Source organism: Bufo gargarizans, chromosome 7, assembly GCF_014858855.1.
Source record: "Bufo gargarizans isolate SCDJY-AF-19 chromosome 7, ASM1485885v1, whole genome shotgun sequence".
Lineage (NCBI taxonomy): Eukaryota > Metazoa > Chordata > Amphibia > Anura > Bufonidae > Bufo > Bufo gargarizans.
Genome location: NC_058086.1, coordinates 162,785,456 through 162,805,199, shown reverse-complemented (window position 1 = coordinate 162,805,199; position 19,744 = coordinate 162,785,456). Strand labels below are relative to the sequence as shown.

General features: G+C 43.4%; 1 protein-coding gene across 2 annotated transcripts in view; it reads left to right on the top strand.

Moving 5' to 3' along the window:
- BCAR3 (BCAR3 adaptor protein, NSP family member) overlaps window positions 1-19,744 on the top strand; it is a 104,536-nt gene that overhangs the window by 70,338 nt on the left and 14,454 nt on the right. The window contains exons 1-2 of one of the 2 annotated variants that reach the window (XM_044301587.1): window positions 2,553-2,879; window positions 19,392-19,523. In XM_044301587.1, the coding sequence (XP_044157522.1) occupies window positions 2,790-2,879; window positions 19,392-19,523 (222 nt within the window). In that variant the 5' untranslated portion in view covers window positions 2,553-2,789. Of the gene's footprint in view, window positions 1-2,552; window positions 2,880-19,391; window positions 19,524-19,744 lie in introns of those variants that run through there. The other variant, XM_044301586.1, reaches the window with a different exon arrangement.

The window sequence follows — 19,744 nt, the reverse complement described above, 5'->3', positions numbered from 1 at the left end:
GGGTGCACTGTGTGGCTTGGGCCCGCCCTCAGTGCACTTAACTCCTCATTTGCATATGGATTACAAGTACCTTTTTTTCCAAAATGAAGCAACAGGTCACTAAATGAAATATCTCATTCAGCTGAGCTAGCCGTGCAAGAAATTGGGGGTCATTTACAAAGACTGGCTTTTAGCGCCAGAAAAGTGGTGCACGAAGAATGATAAATTATCCCCCATGGTTTGTATTAGGCGCGGATTTGTGTGCAGAAAATCCAGAGCATAAGGCCTCACGCACACGACCTTTGTTTGGGTCTACATCGGCGGTTCGGATGCAGACCCATTCACTTCAAAAGATGTGGACAGCTCTCCATGTGCTGTCCGCATCCGTTGCTCTGTTCCTTGGTCCCACAAAAAAATATAACGTCCTATTCTTGTCTGTTTTGCAGACAAGAATAGGCATTTCTATAATGGGCGGTCAATCTGTTCCACAAATTGCGGAATGTACACAGGCGGCATCTGTGTTTTGCGGATCCGCAATTTGCGGACCGCAAAACATGGTTGTGTGCATGTAGCCTAATACAGTATCAGCTAAGCAGATGCAATTGACCTGCTGTACAGATTTAGAATTTGGCAGCATGTCAATTGTTTGTGTGGACTTTCAGTGCTGATTTAACCCTTTGCAACGCAAAGGATGAGATCTGGGGTAAGTCTAAAAGAAAATCCACAAGGATATTGGTGAGGAAATGCAGTGAAAAACGTACAAAAATTCCATGTAGAAAATCCACATGCCGTTTGCACCACTTTTCTGGCGCTAAAAGCCAGTTTGCATGTACCCTAAGGGTTTGGCTACACACAGATGCAGAAAAGTCGTGGAACACCAAACTATTTGCCGCGCGACTATTTTAGAAATGTGATTTTGCTGTGAAAACACAGCCAAGTCGCTGGCGAGTTGCATGTTGAGCCCCCCTTACATTAAAGTCAATAGGGGAGATTTATCAAAACTGGTGTAAAGGGAAACTGGCTTATTTGCCCATAGCAACCAATCAGATTCCACCTTTCATTTTTCAGAGCTCCTTTGGAAAGTGAAAGGTGGAATTTGATTGGTTACTATGGGCAACTAAGCCAGTTCTGCTTTACACCAGTTTGATAAATCTCCCCCAAACGTCCGTGTCTGTGCTCAAATCCGTGAGCAGGTGGTCAGTGATGAATCCGCGAAGCTGTCCATGAAGGATCCGTGTTGGGTTCCGTGTGTCCGTTGTTTGCTGTCCGTGTTGCATCTGTGTTTCACTGACTCTGCACAGCTGAAAAATAATTTTCAAAGCATCTCTTCTCAATGATCCGTGCAACACGGATGGCATCCGCGTTGCATCCGTGCTTTTCACGGACCCGTAGACTAATAATGGACGTGATGGATCCATAAACACAGATAAAATAGAGCATGCGTCCGTGCTAAAAACACGGACCCACGGACTGTGCTAAAACACTGATGTCTGAATACATTCATTAAAATAAATGGGGACTGTGCTGTCCGTGGAGAACGCGTACAGCACACGTCCGTGGAACACGTGTGAATGAGGCTTTAAAGTCACATGACACAAAATCGATGGATTTTTTTTGCGTCTGTCGCATCGCAGTCGCTGCATGTCGCATTGCGACTCCATTGACAAACATTACATGAAATGTCGCACGTAGCTGAATTCTAAAGGTTTTAATAATTTAGCCAAGATTTTGCAACCAACCAGTTCCATAGATGTAATGCACAACAAGATGAGCCCTAGGTTGGAGCCCTCGGGATGAAAATTCACTTATTATACAAAAGGTCATCCAGACTAAAAAATCCCTTTAGGGGTCCCAACAAAAAAGTTTAATGTATATAAAACTAATTATTTAATTGTACCTTTAAAATTAAGCCTACAGACGACAGATCATGAACAATTAAAACTATCAGGGACTGGCAATATGTCACTTGTAGTCTTGGAATTGCTGTTTGTCAAACCTTTTTTTGGGACCCCTAAAGGGATTTTTTGGTCTGGATGACCTTTTGTATAATAGATGTAACGCTCCTCCCTGTTCTTCACCATTTCCACCACGTGCGACATTATACAGCGGCTCGTGGCGTGTTTTCTAGCTGTACCTAACACTCTGATGGGACGTGGGGTTACTGTTTGCCATTCTCCCAGCTAACTAAACACTGCAGGTTTTAACCAATGGATCATAGTTATAACAGGATCATGTTAGCTGCTTTTATCTGTCAGGTCTCCAATATAAACCCCATAATTAAAAGCAAACAAAATGAGGTATACAGCGCCTCCTGCCCCAGTGCTGATAATCCCTTATATATAAGCGACACCGCGATCAATAGAAGTGCTGGGATTTTTAGCCCTTTAATCACTTAAGTGGGCTCTGGGTCATGCCGCATGCCCTTATGGATGGGGAGCTAGAGGTGATGATGATGATGAGAGTCATGATCCAGGCATGGTGCATCAGGTATGCCACTGACAGTATGAGAATCCTTGCTGGTTTGTGTCCAGCTCTGAAAGCCCCTGGAGCTCAGCTGGTGTGAGGGCTTCTCAGATGGTTAGAATTTCATTGGTGAGTAAGAGGAATCACATGAGGATTCTTGCACTCTATACATGGCAGGCTGAGGACTCACATGCCAGAAAGCACTGAGCTCATAGACACTGCTCCATCTGAGCAAATAAACCAAGACAAATGTCCTGCCGGACAAAGATGTAGCAGCTTGAGGAAGGGGAGCATCTCACACTTCAGTCTCCTTGGTGTTTAATCAGAGTCATAGAGAAGATCTGAAAATGTCCAAGGACTGTTTTTGCAATGTCTTTGAGAGCGTCACAGCGGCGTTGTGCTGCTTCTACCAGGGCAAATCTGTCATCGGGGTTAAGGTAAGTGTGACGATTAGGATTTTAATCTATTTAGGTTTTTTTGGATTAATATTTGCCGCTATAGAGTGGACAATGCTGACTTTCTCCAGATGATTTACATTCTGCCAAATACCCTTATTTTTAGGTCTATCGCCCTCATTAGCTTCGTCGGTCTGTCGGAGTGATAGCAGGTTTTTGCAATTTTTTTCCATTGAGAACTGAAGTAAGACATAGGACTCAGAGGAACAATTTTGTATATTGATATTAACTTTTGGATGTGGGGGGTTGTAGTTATGTTTGCTGGAGCCTTGAGGAAGTTTTTTTTTAAACAGCTAATGCCTGTGCTCAGACACAGTGGTGCTGTATGACATTAGGATGGGTGCGGAGTGCGGGTTCCAATTGTCTGCTTGTTGTTTTTAAGGCGGCAGATCAATGTACAGATCATTCATCTTGTGCATCCTCCGATTACAAGAGGTGATTCTCTGATAGAAAAACGAGGGCAAAAGAAGACCACATGTCCCTCTACTCTTTTTATATTATATTTACCAGTTTTCAGGCATTAATACTTAATTTTACACGGTCTGTAGGTCAGTTTTTTTTTTAGCATGGATACATGCTGTATTATGTTAACGGATACATCACACCCATAACAGTCTATGGGTCAGTGAAAACCACGGATGCCATCTGTGTTTAATCCGTGTTTACAGATCATTATGAAGAGATGCTTTAAAAATAATTTTTCAGCTGTTCAGTGTTAGCAAAACACGGATGACACACGGACATCAAAAAACGGACTCACGGAGGCATCACGGATTTAAGCATGGACGTGTGAATCAGGCTTTATACCCCGTAAGAGAGGGCTAAAATGCATGGTGAACCCCACCAAACCATTGTATGTATAGCAACCTTTAGGGTACGGCCACACGGTCAGGGTTCCGATGCCATTTTGGAAGCCATAATCAGAAGTGAATAAAAGGACAGATACGACTTTTTTTTTTTATTCATTCTTGAATTTGGTTTCCAAAACTGCACCCGGAACCTGTCTGTGTGGCCGTACCCTTACTAAAGCTGGGGCTCAACAAAAAGAAATATGCACAACCTGTCTCCGTTTTGCTGTCGTGCAACTATTTTAGAGCTGAGATTTGGCTGCAAAAACGTAGCCAAGTCGCAGGTGAGTCGATGTGGTGCACGACTTATATTGCAGTCCATACAGTAAAAGTCGTGGGAGACCTGCGGCACAAATTCTATCCATGTCTGCATTTTTTTGTGACTGTCGCATCGCAGCATGTCACATTGTCTAAGGCCGAATGCACACGGCCGTGTTCCGCAGCCGAGAGCGGTCCGTGGTATGCCGGGCTGGATTCCTGTTCAGAGCAGGAGCGCACGGCGTCATTGGTTGCTATGAACAGGAATCCAGCCCGGTATACCACGGACCGCTCTCGGCCGCGGAACACGGCCGCGTGCATTTGGCCTAAATCTTACACAAGCTCAAGATGAAATGGGAAACCATTCTAACATACTAAAGGCCCCTTTACACCGCCCGATATTCAGGCAGATTATTGCTAACAAGCATTTGTACGAAAACTCGTTAGCGATAATCAGCCCGTTTAAGGCTGCTGCCGATGAACAAGTGAAACGCTCATCCATCGGGTAATAATCATTGGTGCAGTCACCTAAGCTATCGTTTGTGGGCAGCAGTTCGTGCCATCTGAAGTGAACACTGCTGCCAACAAAGACCCTGTATAGGGATGAGAGATGGTATTAGAGATCACTCCTCTCCATACTGTGGAGGAGATCGCTGCATGTAAATTCAGAGGTCACCTCCACCGACGAGCAGGCAATTGTCAGGAAGGAACTCTTCCCAACAGTCGTCCGCTCCTTGGAGCAATGTAAAGGGGCCATTCCCTTTTGAATTATCACCATTCCTAAACTACGACTCCCAGGGTCCCCCATCACCTCCTGCAGCAATGATATTTTCTCAGGCTGCGTGTGAGCACAAATCCCTGGTTGCACCAGCATTACGGACGACGCATTACTAGTGATGAGCGAACTTGTGTTTTCAAGTTCGGCGTACAGGTTTGGGTTATGAAGGAATCCCGTTATAGTTTCTGCTACCACGGACCATAACGGAATTCTATGACTGCATGTACCACGGAAACCCATAAGAGGCATTCTGTATTATATTCGTCATAATAGAAGTCTATGGCCAGTCAGTGGGTCCACAAAACAAATGCGGATGGCACATGCACCTTAACTATATTATGTGGACCAACTGTTTGAGGACCGCAAAATGGACACGGTCCTGTGCATGGGGCCTTATACATTTTTTCTCTGTTGATGTTCCATTCTTTGTCTTGTCTTACAAATACTGATGCAGTATACTGACCACGTGAAAGTGGTCAGAGGGTACAATCGTACAGGGAGTTATTGGTGCAGCAGAGAGACCATTAAAAGAAAGGGTTGGCCGTGTAATCTGTGCGCCAAGCTCATTTCAGATGCATGGGACATGCCAGAAATAGTAAACGCTCTCTTTTATTTCTATTGCTGATTATAAAATGTATTCTTTGGAAAATAGTCCTGAGATTCCCAGAGTCACTTCCTTTGAAATAATCCTTCCCCAGAGAGTAAGATAGTATTTATGAGTGTGTACAGCCTGGGAAGAAAACCCCAAATATGCTTCCCCGTTTTTGTTTTTTTCCCCTCTGTGGAACTTTGCATTTTTATTTCTAGAGTCTTGGTGTGTAGCTGATTTATGTGCCGCTTATCTCTAGTATTATACTGGCTGCACGGTGTACACAGAGTTTAGTCATCAGCACAGGACGGTATTTAAATAAGAGAATTTGCTGTTGCCGGTGTTTCCCTATGTTCCGTGTATGTACGTCAGGTATCTTCAGGTGTAATGGGCCTGATGTCCTCTACCTGGGGGGGGGGATTAAGATAGCACTTTGCTCACCTGCTGAGACACGATTTTGTTACTGTACAGATTGCTCCTATTCACACCAGAAAGCTGTAACACATTAGAAATCGGAGGCTTGCCAACCAAAAACAACCCTTTTTCTTATCGCTTCTTAGAACGGATGTATCCTCTGCCTGTCCCCTGCGCAGCTCATGTACTTCATGCACTATTAATACTGCGGCATTCCATGGGAAAAATAATCTCCGACAAAAATTTCAGCACAGAATAGAAGAGCTGATGCCTCATGATTTTGTGGTGTTATAATAATAGCCTGTGACTGATAGTCCACACATAGTTCTGTGAAGATCACCCTATATTGAGACCTCATTATATGTAGCTGCTGTCCACGGTATTCATTATTTCAGCAGACATTAGATAAAGCTCATCCTATGAGGATTTGGGCCCAGAAGATTATTTCTGCACATGACAGTATTACTAGTGTCTATCGAGTCATCTATGATTTTTTGTTTTTGGACATGTTTGCACAAGAGAAGGATACAAGGCGTGTGTGTGTGTGTGTGTGTGTATGTATATAATATATATATTTTAGCAAATCCAAAACTTTTGTAATTCATCTCTCATGAATTGCTCAAAATGGCAGCCATCATTTCACAGGTAAGAAAATGGAGAAGGCATTTGCCACCGGCAAAGTGAGTTATTACTGTAATCGGGGTGTTTATCAACACGTTTATTTGCAATACATACAACACTTTTGAAAGCGACAGTGTATTGCAGTTTGGGGGCCCCCCGTTAGTTTTGAGCTGTGGTAACAGATTCCGCTTGTGGCCTACTGGACACTAAAAGGACATTTAAATTGCTCACCTACAATTATATATGTGGATCAATGCCAAGATGTATTTTTGTGAGGACATACGGTAAATGAAGGCGTTTGCTGTATTTAAGCTTTGAATTTGTAAGAACATTTGAGAAAAGTCTTTAGACTTCAATGGGCTGTCCAGGTACAAATTATTTACAAAGTGGTTTAAAGAAAATGTAAAAAAAAAAAACTATCTCCTCACTGATTCCCTGCTGCTCCCGTTCCAGCGTCCCAGTCCCTGGCTGGTCTTTGCTTCCTGGTCCCTCTCAACATGCAGGAATTATTGACTGGGTGTAGTCGTTGGTGCTGCCAGTGATTGGGTCAGCAGTCACTTCCTGTGTGTCAAGAGGCATTAGAACCTGTTAGGGGACCAGGGAATCATCTGAACAGGAGTGGCGGGGCATCAGTGAGGTGTGTGGGTTTTTTATTTTTTTTATACCATTTTGATGCTTTTTAAAGGATTTTGTATTCCCTGGGCAGTATCCTTAAGCCTTTTTGTAAGAGGTGTTTCCTGTTCACACGGTGTCTCGCCTCTACATTAAGGGATCAGCTGTAATCTCTGGTAGGAGTGCAGCTCCACTCTAGAACTACCACAGGGAAATTAAGCATTACATAGTTCCCATTAAAATCAATAGACTGGGTAAATTCCTTATTCACACGTCAGTGTTTTGGTCAGTGCTCTCCATCAGTGATTGTTAGCTAAAACCAGGATTGGAGCTACACAGAGATGGGGCTCATGCACACAAACGTATTTTCTTTCCATGTCCGTTCCGGGGTTTTTTTTTTTGGACCATATGCGGCACCATTTATTTTAATGGGCCCCCCCCCCTCCCAAAAAAACCCCAAAAAACGGAAGTTACTCCGTAATTCCGTTCCGCAAAAAAATAGAACATGTCCTAATATTGTCTGCGTTACGGACAAGAATAGGACTGTTCTATTAGGGGCCAGCTGTTCCGTTCCGCAAAATACGGAATGCACATGGACGTCATCTGTATTTTTTGCAGATTCGTTTTTGCGGACCGCAAAATACATAGTCGTGTGCATGAGGCCATAAGGTATAAGGGAAAGATCTGCTCCTGTTCTATTTAGAGCCGCATCTGGTTTTGGCTCACAATCATTGATGGAAATCGCTGATCAAACACTGACGTGTGAATGAGGCATAATACATGAATAGGTGGAGTCCTCCATGTTGACTATTAGATGAGTGCCCCACCCATATTAAAGGGGTTGTACAGTAATAAAAACCAATGGTTACTTTCAGAAGTATTGCCACCTCTGTCCATGGGTTGCAGCTCAGGGAATGGGAGGGGAATGAGACTAAGCTGCATTACCATACACAACCTATCGACAGGTGTGGCGCTATGTTTTCCTAATCTGGGACAACCCCATTAACTCCCCAATTAAGAATTCCCTAACAGGATAGTTGAAAATGGTTTTCTCAACAAGAAATCCCTTTAAATAGCAAGTCCTGAATATACTGGTATTATTTCTGGCGAGCCTACACTGCAAGGCACTGTTAAAAATATTCTGGTAGGTTCACCAAAGGTGAAGCTACATTATAATCTGATTCCTTCTACATGTTGCTCCACAACCAGACGCACTGCTATATCTAGCAGGCTTGATTCTCCACATTTCAGCGGAGTATTTATATCCTTAGTCAGATTTGTGTTGTTGCCTCCATTAGATGAAGGAGAATCGGCGTGTAAAACTCCAACCAAAGGTCCATAGAGTGGAGCCTTCTCATGACATTCATCTAGTAAAGCAGACGTATTCTACAGTATGGAATGCAGAACTAGTTATTACGTGATAGTCATTATCAAGCTCCTGACGGTCGTCTCCCACTCTTATTAAGGCTTTAATTAAGATCTACAGTGTTTTCATCTGCTCTTTGTATCCAGCTGAACATACCATTCATGCAGTTCCCATGTCTTTTGCCCTTAAACTCCGGAGGTCAACAACTGGAAGAATGTAGCCTAGCAGTTCCTAGTATCCACAGTAGAGGAATGTTCTCCTGAATTATGAATAGGATACAAATATAAAGTTCTTAAGACAAGCTGAAGGACGTTCTAAGAGAGCCGACAAACGAGATAAAGTCAGGCTGCGAACTAGACGGTTCTCTGTAGTGACATTTGTAGAGCAGGGCTGTCGCCTTTTTTGTGGCAAATACTGGACACTGGTGGGGAGATTAGAAATGCAGAGTAAATAGAGAATGATGATAAGTAGCCATTATATATTCTGAGGGATGTGTCAGAAGAACTTTATAATTATTGTGTATTTTCTGTTGAAGAATTGTTTAATAGACACTAAAATTGTATGGAATTATACTATGAAACATACATAAAGTACAAGGTATACTGTACTAGGTGCTTCACCTTTGCCTTCCATCCACATAAAGAACAATGGAAAAGCATCAAAATAGACCATGTTCAGGAGAAAACATGAAAGCTAATGGTATTTTAGTCATTTGTATTTCCCTCAATGCTGAAACAAAGAGCACAGCCTAATACGGTCCAAAATGTTTTATGAGATCCATCCAGGTAGGGACGTCTTTAGGGGTATTTGAGTGTCTCGAATGAAGAAATGTTGGAATGAAGCCTTCTTACATGATGCCAGATTCCTTATCACATGCATGTGCTGCCCTGGTCTTCAACTTTGAGACTGCGGCATTGTCCAATAAATAGGGTGACGCTTACAGTATTAGAATGTATTGGCTCCGATAAGCTGAAGTTATTGCTTGGAACCGAACCGGAGTTCGGGATATGGTTTTTTACAGTACAATTTAATTTATGAAGTTATTACCCGAAGTATCGCAAGACTTCGCGAAGCAATAACTTCAGCTCATCTGAGCCAATACATTCTAATACTGTAATGAGCTCCTGCCATGTACAGTATTGGAACAAAGTTTTATGCGAATTGACTTCAGATGTTTAAACCAAAGTCGATTCGTTCATCCCTCATAGTAACCTCACGCATTATCATTTATTAAAAAAGGAGTAAAACATTAGGAATAAACCTAAAAACAGTAATAAATCGTGGTGACAACCTCACTGGCGTCAGAGGGCGTCTCGTGCTGCTAAGTTGTGGTAAGGGCCTATTCCAGTGTCCGAATGTTGGCCCCTTGCACTGAAGGATCCTTTGGTCCTCTGTTGGGTAAGTCTGACCCTATCCACTGCATGTCTGTATTTATGGGCAATATTCGAGTGAAATTCACATAACCTGTTTTTCTAGTGCAAAGTTTTCACAGGAAGTCTGTTATGTCATTTATAAATGACAGGTGACTAGTGACACTGAGCCCATACACAAATTCCCTCAAGTATCAAAGAATAACTAGTATGGCAGAGGTTACCACGTGACAAAGCTCATATAATATGTACAGGTATACGTGACAAAGTACGTCCTCCTTCAGTACATGGAGGCAAATGACCCCTTTCAGACTTAACTGTTCCATAGTAATTAATAAAATAATGACATGACACCTTGTGTTGGAATAAAAATGGCTGCAATGCTTTATTAAGGGTAAATAAATTAATAAATAATTAAAACTTCAAATTCATTAAATGAATAACCTTAAAAAATTACCGAAATACACTCAGCAATAGCTGAGTGATACAGCCCCTCTCATCAAAGCGTCATAAAGCATAAGAATAGGGAGGGAGGGCGGGGAGACGATCCAGTCTTGATAAAACTGGCCCAGAAGCGCCGCCGAAACCCTCTTTTTAAGGACCATACCTTCCCGCCGCTGGCATCCACACCAATCAGCTGTCCGGAAATCTCCCTCAGCAACCAGCTGCACCAATCAGAAGATCCCTGCTTGTCATCCAAGGCTCAGGTGAGACCGGATAAAACCAGCTGATTCTGACAGAACTTAACCATTTCATGTAAACCTGAAATAAAAGAGCGGGAAAGCAAGAAAAAAATGGGGGGGGGGGGGGGGAGAAAAAAGAGCAAAACCATACCAAAATACAAAAATGAATGATGTCATTGCCCCCATGTGTCCCCCCCCCCCCCCCAAGCGAAACGCTCTGGGGGGCCTGAACAGTCTGTGGAACGCTAGAAAGACGTGTTTGTTTCAGACACAGTGGACTGATCCGGTTTAGGTTTTTGGAAGAACAACCGGAGATCCAGTGGGCAGAAGATGGGTGGGCGTTCAGGACCCTGGCCTGAATGTTGTTTTAGTTGGAGAGGCACAGCTGAGATTTCTTGACCTACAGGACACATTCCTAAAACTTTCTCAGCATCTACTCGGCCAGTAGTAAGAATCTGAAACTTTTCTTGTTTGAGGTCCATGTGCTTTCTAGGTTCTCAGCCTCGGACAATGGCAGAAGCTTTTATTATCGCAATGCCTTCATGAGAAGTGCAGCCACCACCTTTTGTGTTGCTGACACATGTTAGATTTTACAGCAGCCATAAAAAGAAACGTGCTGTAGATAAAGAATTCCTGCCCCATTCTCCGCAGTCTGGCTCCACCTGAACGTATTTGACTAATGTTGTCTTTTTGACAAGTACAAGTGGTCTTCACAAGACTTTCAGTGGGAACAAGAGAATAAACCTCCATTGGGAGTATTCTGCTTTTGAAAGAACTTACAATAGTCTACTGTTAAACTTGATATAAGGCCATATGTATTCTGAGGTCCGCAAATTGCGAATCCGCAAAATGCAGATACAGTCCATGTTGCATCAACATTCTTTGCGGACCTATTGACGTCAATAGGTCTGTGTTCTGCATTTTGCACCCGGTATAAGACCTGTTCTATCATTTTGCGGAACGAATATGCAGATGCGGAAAGCACACAGATAATGTGCTTTCCCCATCCCTATGTCCACAGGCAGTGAAAACATCATAACACCTGGCCCTGTCAATCAAAGTGCAAAGGGCGTGGCAGCTGCAGAGAGAGCTGAGCCTTTAGGAGTAAAGGCAACGCCCCCAGTGCTCCTAGAGGCTTATTTGCATATATTAATAACTTTTTCTCAGCAATGCGGGCACATATGAACATGGGACCAACACAGATGCCTTCAGCTGCCAAGCGCACATGTAACAGGTCAGCCAGTGTCATGGGGACAAATCTGATAACGGATGCCCTTTAATGGCATTGTCTGAGAAGAGATAAGGGCCTATGGTTCATGGGTTTTGTATGATATCGCAGCTCATCTCATTTACTTGAATACAGCTTACATGTAATACCAAACACAGCCCCGGAACAAGGGTGGCGCTCTTTCTGTAAGAACCCATACTGTCTTTTTGTAATCTTGAACATCTATTAGTTATGAATGGAGAAAAATGGTTTACCGGAATTCAGACATTACAAAAATAGGCTTTGTAATATATTACTAAGTTTTTAACAATATCTGAATCCCGGGCATAATAAAATAATTAAAAAAAGTCAAATCGCGCACGATGCCTTTAAATCCTCTGTGAATAAAATGGTACGTGCAATGAATGAAAGATGTCAGAAATACATATAGACAATAGACCTGATATTTATTTCAGCACGCAAAGTGTTTCTAATCCAATCTTTCAGCAGTTCATAATCCGATATGTAATGATAATTAGATTACAGGTTACTTGATGCGAGCCCCTCTCATACATATACTGTAATGACATCAAGCCCTGAGGAATCGCAGCGGCCCGCGGATGGGCTGACACCCCGGTCTCTGGTGGGCATCGGCTTACACTCACACAGGATGTGCGAGACCTCTCCGCTATTGTAAGGCTCATCTGTGTACTTTAGGGAAAATTCTATTACACTGGAGGACATACTGGGCATGAGCAGCGGATGTGGTGTATTATAACAGTGTGGATGGTGGAGAATTGCTGGATATTCATAACCCAGGATTTACTATATTAACGCTACATGCACATGACCGTGGTGTGTTTTGCGGTTCGCAAATCGCAGATCCGCAAAACACGGCGTCCGTGCGCGTTCCGAACGGCACGGACAGCCTTTAATATGACTGCCTATTCTTGTCGGCAAAGCGCGGACAAGAATAGGACATGTTATTTCTTTTTTTGTGGGGCAACGGATGCGGACCAAAACAACGGCCGTGTGCATGAGACCTTATTCTGTACATGGTATAAATGGAGGACGGTTACTTCTGCTGCAAATCTTCAGTTATTGAACCCAACTATATGAATCTGTATCTGTTAGCAGTGACGGCTTTCCCTGTATGAATGTACATAGAGAGAACTGTCAATCACGGAGTAGGACCGCCCACTGGACTCCTAAACATAGAGGGCATTTAAGTTAATAAATACAAGTTGTACAGAATCTTTTATTATAAAACTATATATCAATCTGTTCAGCTCCTCCTGCTCTATCACATGCGACCTGCGGGTCAGACATCATGTATGTGACCTTTTATATTAGCCATGTCTGTCTGACTTAAAGGAGTTTTCCTCTGGATAGGTCATTCATATCTAATGGGCGGGGATCTAACTCCCAGCACCCGACGATCTGTGGTGAGCGCTGCAGCCAGTCGCGGGGTCTAGGTGCAGCTCGGTGCCACTGAAGTGAATGCGCTGGGCTGCAGTACCCAGCATAGCCACTATCCAATGGACAGCACTGTGCTGGGTAACCTGTGAGAAGGCAGCAGCATCTTGAAACAGCTGATCAGTGGTGGTGCCAGAGGTCAGAACCCAACAATCAGCTGGTGGTGACTCGTCCTAAGAATAGGTCATCAATATCTTTATTCCTAGAAAACCCCTTTTAAAGATGCCAGATTTTTAAAGGGGGACTCCATCAATGGCAGCCATGCATAGCGTTTGTCAATCAGCTTTTCACAGACCACACAGTTCTGTTCATCATTTGTCCCATACTGCCTGCTTGTAGCATTATAAATCAGGTAGTGCAGGATATATATATACTGTATAGCAGGGTGCTGCAGTGCACGCAGGGGGTTTTGCAGTCTTGAAGGGAGCAATGCTCTAATATATACTGTACATCTATTATCCAGATTACAATCAGCAGCGACTGGCGAAGAGCAGAGACGATTGAAGTGGGTAATAGATTTATATCTTGCACTTGTTTACAGGGCAGTTCCCTGATATATTTAAACGCCCCTAAAAGTGCACTGGTCAGTAATGCACACAGGGCATCTGGAACTGCGGGAAAACGTCTTGGAAAAACCTTTGCTGTAAATATTCCTAAAATTGTCTTCATGGGATTATTTCTTGAAACGTCATTTATGTCTAACCAATTGCAGAGTGAAAGCGAAGCATGAGTACATGAATGGGCTCAGCACTTATCCATATGTATCCAGGGGCTAAGACATTACACATCGGAACAGGATCCTTGGCTGGAGCTTCATTATTGACATGCAGAGCTGTGCTTCCAAAGCAATGTAATCAATACACCGCTAATACTGCGCTAATTGGAGGTGAAGGTCCAGGAGGACAGATGCTGGTCTCTGGATCCTGTAGTAATCCTGTGCATGAGCAGCAATAATCCATGCGGATCTAGATAATTAGCTGGGCCTTTCAGCTATTGCCTTGTATTCTAGTGTCTATACATACACTTACTGCATGAGAGCGATATATATGACCGTACCCCAGGACTATTATGGAGTAGTATGGCATGCTCTTCTGCTGGCAGCACATCACAGTATCCCAGTCATTGTCAGCTGTGAGATGTCTGAAAGGCTTTCACCCGGTTTCAGAAGGAGCGTTCACAGCAAAGATGTTCTCATTTTTTATTTTATTTTTGTCAAGTTACTAAACTATCCAGGATGGTAAATGAGATTCCAGCAGTAGAAACACTGATTTGTACAAAACTACATGTTCTCAGTGGACATTACCACCTGGTCCATAGGTATTTTCACCACTTTTAATATGACAAGCGAGGAACCACAGATGGTCAAGCCGTGAAGCATGTGGACAAACTACTTTAGGTCAATTGAAGTGTGGAGTCCAAGGCATTTCCTGGTCTTTGACCTTGACTTGCCCTCACAGGTTTATGCAATGAAAATCCCCAAGTCCTTGTCCTCAGCTTCCGATGAGTGAAGTTGGTGGACAATAGACAGGAGTCAAAGAATAAATCAAACCAACAGGCACTTAATGCGGAACGAAGAGAGTGAACCAACCAAAGTAACATTCAAAGGAATAAGATCGGCCAGGAGCCAGAGACCTCATTAGAACTTGGGACAACCATAGTAATGGTGAAGGAACAACTAGAGGCTGGGCAGATGACCAAACACACAGGCAACAGCAGCAGGCCAGACTAGAGTTCCCAATGACCTCACCAAGGGACTGATGCAACCCAACAGGGAAGAGAAGTCCTATTACTATGGTGAGGCCTACTGAACAAGGATGCAGTAGAGTGAATGACAAGTGGATTTGTATGATTCCACCTTAATAAACTATACAAGACAGACTGATCAGTGCAGCAAAACTGGTCACAGTCACAGACCTGCAGATACTGGTCACAGACCTGCAGATACTGGTCACAGACCTGCAGATACTGGTCACAGACCTGCAGATACTGGTCACAGACCTGCAGATACTGGTCACAGACCTGCAGATACTGGTCACAGACCTGCAGATACTGGTCACAGACCTGCAGATACATGGGCCAGTATGACCGTTGATCAGTCACTACTGGAGTCATCATGGAGTGTAAGGGGGGAAATTATCATTATTAAAATCCTCAAGCAGGAGAATTTGTGTTTTGTACAAATTCTTCAATGCACTTCCTCACTGTGGCGGGATCTAACATTTTGAAATACACACATTCCTATGATATAAGCCTGTTACGTGGCACTTTTTTTTATTTTTTATGAAGACATTTTACTTTCTCTAGAAATTGCTCTTAATTGGAGGAGATCTCGTGGTTCCAGACCCGGCTTATGTAAAATTGAAACGTAAGCTGCACAATCCTCTCATTTTCCATATTCTTAAGCATTTTCTAAAGACTCCTTTGTGCCTTTAACGTCCCACAATGGTAACTGGTACAGGAGTGATTGGTAATGGGAGGATTAGACTGGGCCTGTCACCTGGAATTAACATTTTTTCATTCTGCACTGCATTAAAATGACCGGGGGTTGTGTTCTGATGAGCTCCTCCCCATCTATGGCTGACAGTCCTATTATTAGGTCATGGCCAATCCACATAAAGGGGAGGGTGGCTTTCTGTAACAAAAAAATACTAATAATTCAGGTTGTAGTAATTTTTAGTTGGTTCTTGTTTTAAAGAGCTCAGGGGCAGACTGGGAACTTAAAGTGGTCCTGTAAAAAATACTAAAAGTGGCCCCGGTTTGTAGTCGGGTCCCAACTGATGGAAGGCAGGGCCAGAAATACCATATTGTGGCACATTATACCACCCCAACAGAGCCAAATATCACAGTCCATCACAAAATACCTCCACTGGCCAACTGTGGGAAGGGCTCAGACGGCCAATGGCTCACTGGGAAATTTCCCTGAAAGGAGTTGTGCCAAGTTTGCAAGTTATCCCCTTTATACAGGACAGGATAACCAACTGATTGCTGGGGATCCAACTTCTGGTATCCCTACCGATCTGATGGAGTGGCAGGTAAAGCATGCACACTGCCGCTCTATTCATTCTCTATATGACCCCTAGAAATAGCTGAGCACTGTACTCTGCAGCCGGGCACATGCTCAACCTGCCACTTCAACAGATCTGGGGTCCCATTCTCTGGATCAGTGGAAGTTCCTGTGGTCGGACCCCCACCGATCAGTTAGTTATTCCCTACCCTGTGGATAAGGGATAGCTAGCAAAATTGGCAGAACCTCTTTAAAGTCATATTCCAGTAGAGTAGGTAAATTAATGAAGCTAAGTTGGGCACTAACTTTGGCTGAATGTTGATCTTGGGGGGGCACCTATGGGGTGGGGTTTCTCTATAGACGAGTAGTACTTCTATAAGGGTCTATGGATGTCTTTCTCTTTAATGGATAATGCATTAATAATCTTGGCGCTAACTGAACTTTACTATAAGAGAGGCTCTTGTTGAGAAATGGGAATATCGTCGGCGCTTTCATCCGTTGCCAAGACGTTCCTCCTCATGATTCCATCACTGAAGTCCGTTCTTCACATCTGATCTGCATGAGTATCTTTCAGAGCTTGTTTGGCCGGCAGCTGTTCAGCAGATCTTGTGCTGATTCCTTTTTTACTGCAACACAATCTCTGTGTATCAAGGGAGAAAATAGCCAGTGGTTTACCAGCCGGAGGACTGGGAAGGGCCTTGCTGAGTGACACACAATTGGCTTACTAAAAAGGGACACTAATAAGTCAGTGATTGCGCTGTTACCTGTTGTCCATTTCAGGTCGGGAAGAGGCTGAATGAGATGAGTAACAGGAGGTCTAGAAAAACATGGCTGCCTCGTGAACACTGCCTTATCTCAAACAGCTGTCGGACCCCCACTAATCTGATATCGATGACTTATCTGGAGGACAGGTCATCCGTATCAAAAAGCTGGAATACACCTTTAGAGGGTAATTCTCCTCTCGTACATTTATCCTGTGGATATGCCATAAACACCTGATAGAGGTAGGACCTGCACCTGTTTCTAGAACAGGGGCCCCCATTCCAAGGGGCGACCACTGTATCCAATCTGTGCGAGGTGGCCTGGTTTATGGAAACATCTGTGCTTGAGGTGCTACACTGCTTCCATAACTTCTATGGGAGTTACAGAAACAACATGGCACAGGGAGCTCTGTAAATCTAGTCCACTATCCTAGCATGGATGCGGCAGAAAAAGGGCAAGTTCAGGGGATTGTTCTATAGATAGGTTGTACCTGCAAATATCAGTCACTTGTGGCATAAATGTCTAAGATGAAAATACCCCTTTCATTGTTAAATTCTACAGTCAAGTACAAGTATTCCTAAATGTAGGACCATTCTGCTTTGTGGAATCATGTATACTATACTACAATGTGAAATAAGGGACTATTAAAATTGGTCCACCCTTGAGGACCATTTTTTCTTTTTTTATCTTAATAGATCCAAAGCCCTGTTCTGATTATTTTCTTAATATTTCTTTATAGCAGTTAGAGCTCTGTTTTCAGATACAAAGTTTCAAATACCAGAGTTAAATCAGAACATTCTGGCTAACTGCAGTTACCACTAGGGCATGCTGAAAAACTTACTGCATACTCTTGATTAGGGATGAGTGAATCCAACGTTTTCGGGTTCGAGCGGTGGAGGTATATAATAGAATTCTATGATGGAAAGCAAAACGGAAGGCTTTAAGAGGCATTCTGTCATAATAGAAGTCTATGGGCAGCATAATGGATCCGTCTGGTTTCCGTTATGCAGGATGGAAGACAAAGTCCTGTCCTGCATAACGGAAACCAGACGGATCTGTAATGCTGCCCATAGACAGAATGCCTCTTAAAGGCTTCCATTTGGCATTCCGTCATAGAATTCCAATATATTCAATATATTCCAATATATTCAACGGAATTCCGCGAACGCCAAACCCAAACCTGAAAACGTCGGGTTGGCTCATCCCTACCCTTGATACATACAACTCCATAATAAGAGTACACGGTGACTGTGTGCTCCTCTAGAGGCGGCTGCCACCAGCCAGAATGTCTTCACTGAAAGAGCATCTTAAGTGTCTCACTCTAGAAGTTTTAGTCTGACCCTGTGAGACACAACATAGTTGTCTTAGCAGTAATTTTCGGATCTGCTGGCTGTCTCCCATAGTTTTATTTATTTTATACGATACCTTGTGACAGTTTTATTATATTCTATTTTCGTCAATGTGAAGAATAAAACATATATTTTTTTCCTATTTCACTTGTATTCAAAACCCCATATGCAGCTCACCCTGCCCGCCAAAAGTATTAATAATGACATTTACGATTGTTTTATACATTATTTTGCTTGCTAAGGAACTTTGAGTTCAAAAGGGCAGATCTATACCTTTTTTTTTTTTAAAGGGATTTTCTGGGAATGATTACTTTTTATCTAATGGCTGCAGCCTGCCTCATGAAACAGAAGATTCATACGTTCCTGCTGCCCACCGCTCCAGTCCTCCCTGCGGCCTCCACGCTGTTGCACGGGCATGGTCACATACTGCAGTGGTGCATGTGATCATACCCACACAGCACTGGGGACCAGAATATGGAGGCAGCGCGGAGGACTGGAGCCATGGGGAGCAGGAAAGTATGACGTTTCAGGAGGCAGGCTTCGGGCATTAGATACAAAATACCGTAATTCCCAGAGAACCCCTTTAAGACACATACAAAAAATCACAGGATGTTTTCTGATATCTAATATACTCCTGGTTACTACTCAGTGCTGCGTGGGAGGGAGTTATTTCTTTAAGTGCGTATTGATATTGGATACATCTTTATATGTAATGTATTCATATAAATCGGGGTATGTTAACAAAACCGGCATTTGGGGTATATAATTTTCAACAGTATAGACTACATATAGTCTTTTCTCGTACTGTATAAAACCATAGAACCCCTTTATTTTTGCTGCCGCTGGTTGTTAATGGGTTAAGTGATAAGAGGCGGTTGTCTCATAAACCTAGTACAAAGGACGGCTGGGAAATTTGAAAGTAAGCCGCAGATGAGTGCAGGTGTAGCCTCTGTGCATCCGATCCTTACGTGATGGCCTTTGATCTCCCAGGCAGGCAGGCTTAGGAACACCCACGTCCCGGGGCTGGTGACAGAGCATGTGACAAGTGACAAAATGAAAGTTCCTGTTTGCATTGTGGCTGCTGTAGAGGTAACCAGGTGATATCAGCACGGGGGAGAGTCTCGCCTGGGCTCACGCTCACCTGTTCTGTCTTTCAGTTCTCTAAGGATCGATATATTATGGATGGAGGGACACCAGACAAATTAAAGAAGGAGCTGGAGGAGGAGCTGAAGCTGAGCAGCGAAGATTTACGCAGTCATGCCTGGTACCACGGCAGGATTCCTCGCCAGGTGAGTGTGGCAAGAGGGATTGAAGGGGTTAAATGGCTTGGAGTAAAGCAGTCTAAAAAAGTTGACGGAAACTGTTGTATGAATGGGTTGCGTCCAGTCAGAATAATAAGGTTGGATCTTGCTGATGAGGAATCTTTTCTAGACCGGTGTACAGTAAGCAGCAGGTGTACGGGCGTACTGTCACTGAGGTCACCAGGCCTGACATGTTTGCTTAACACACC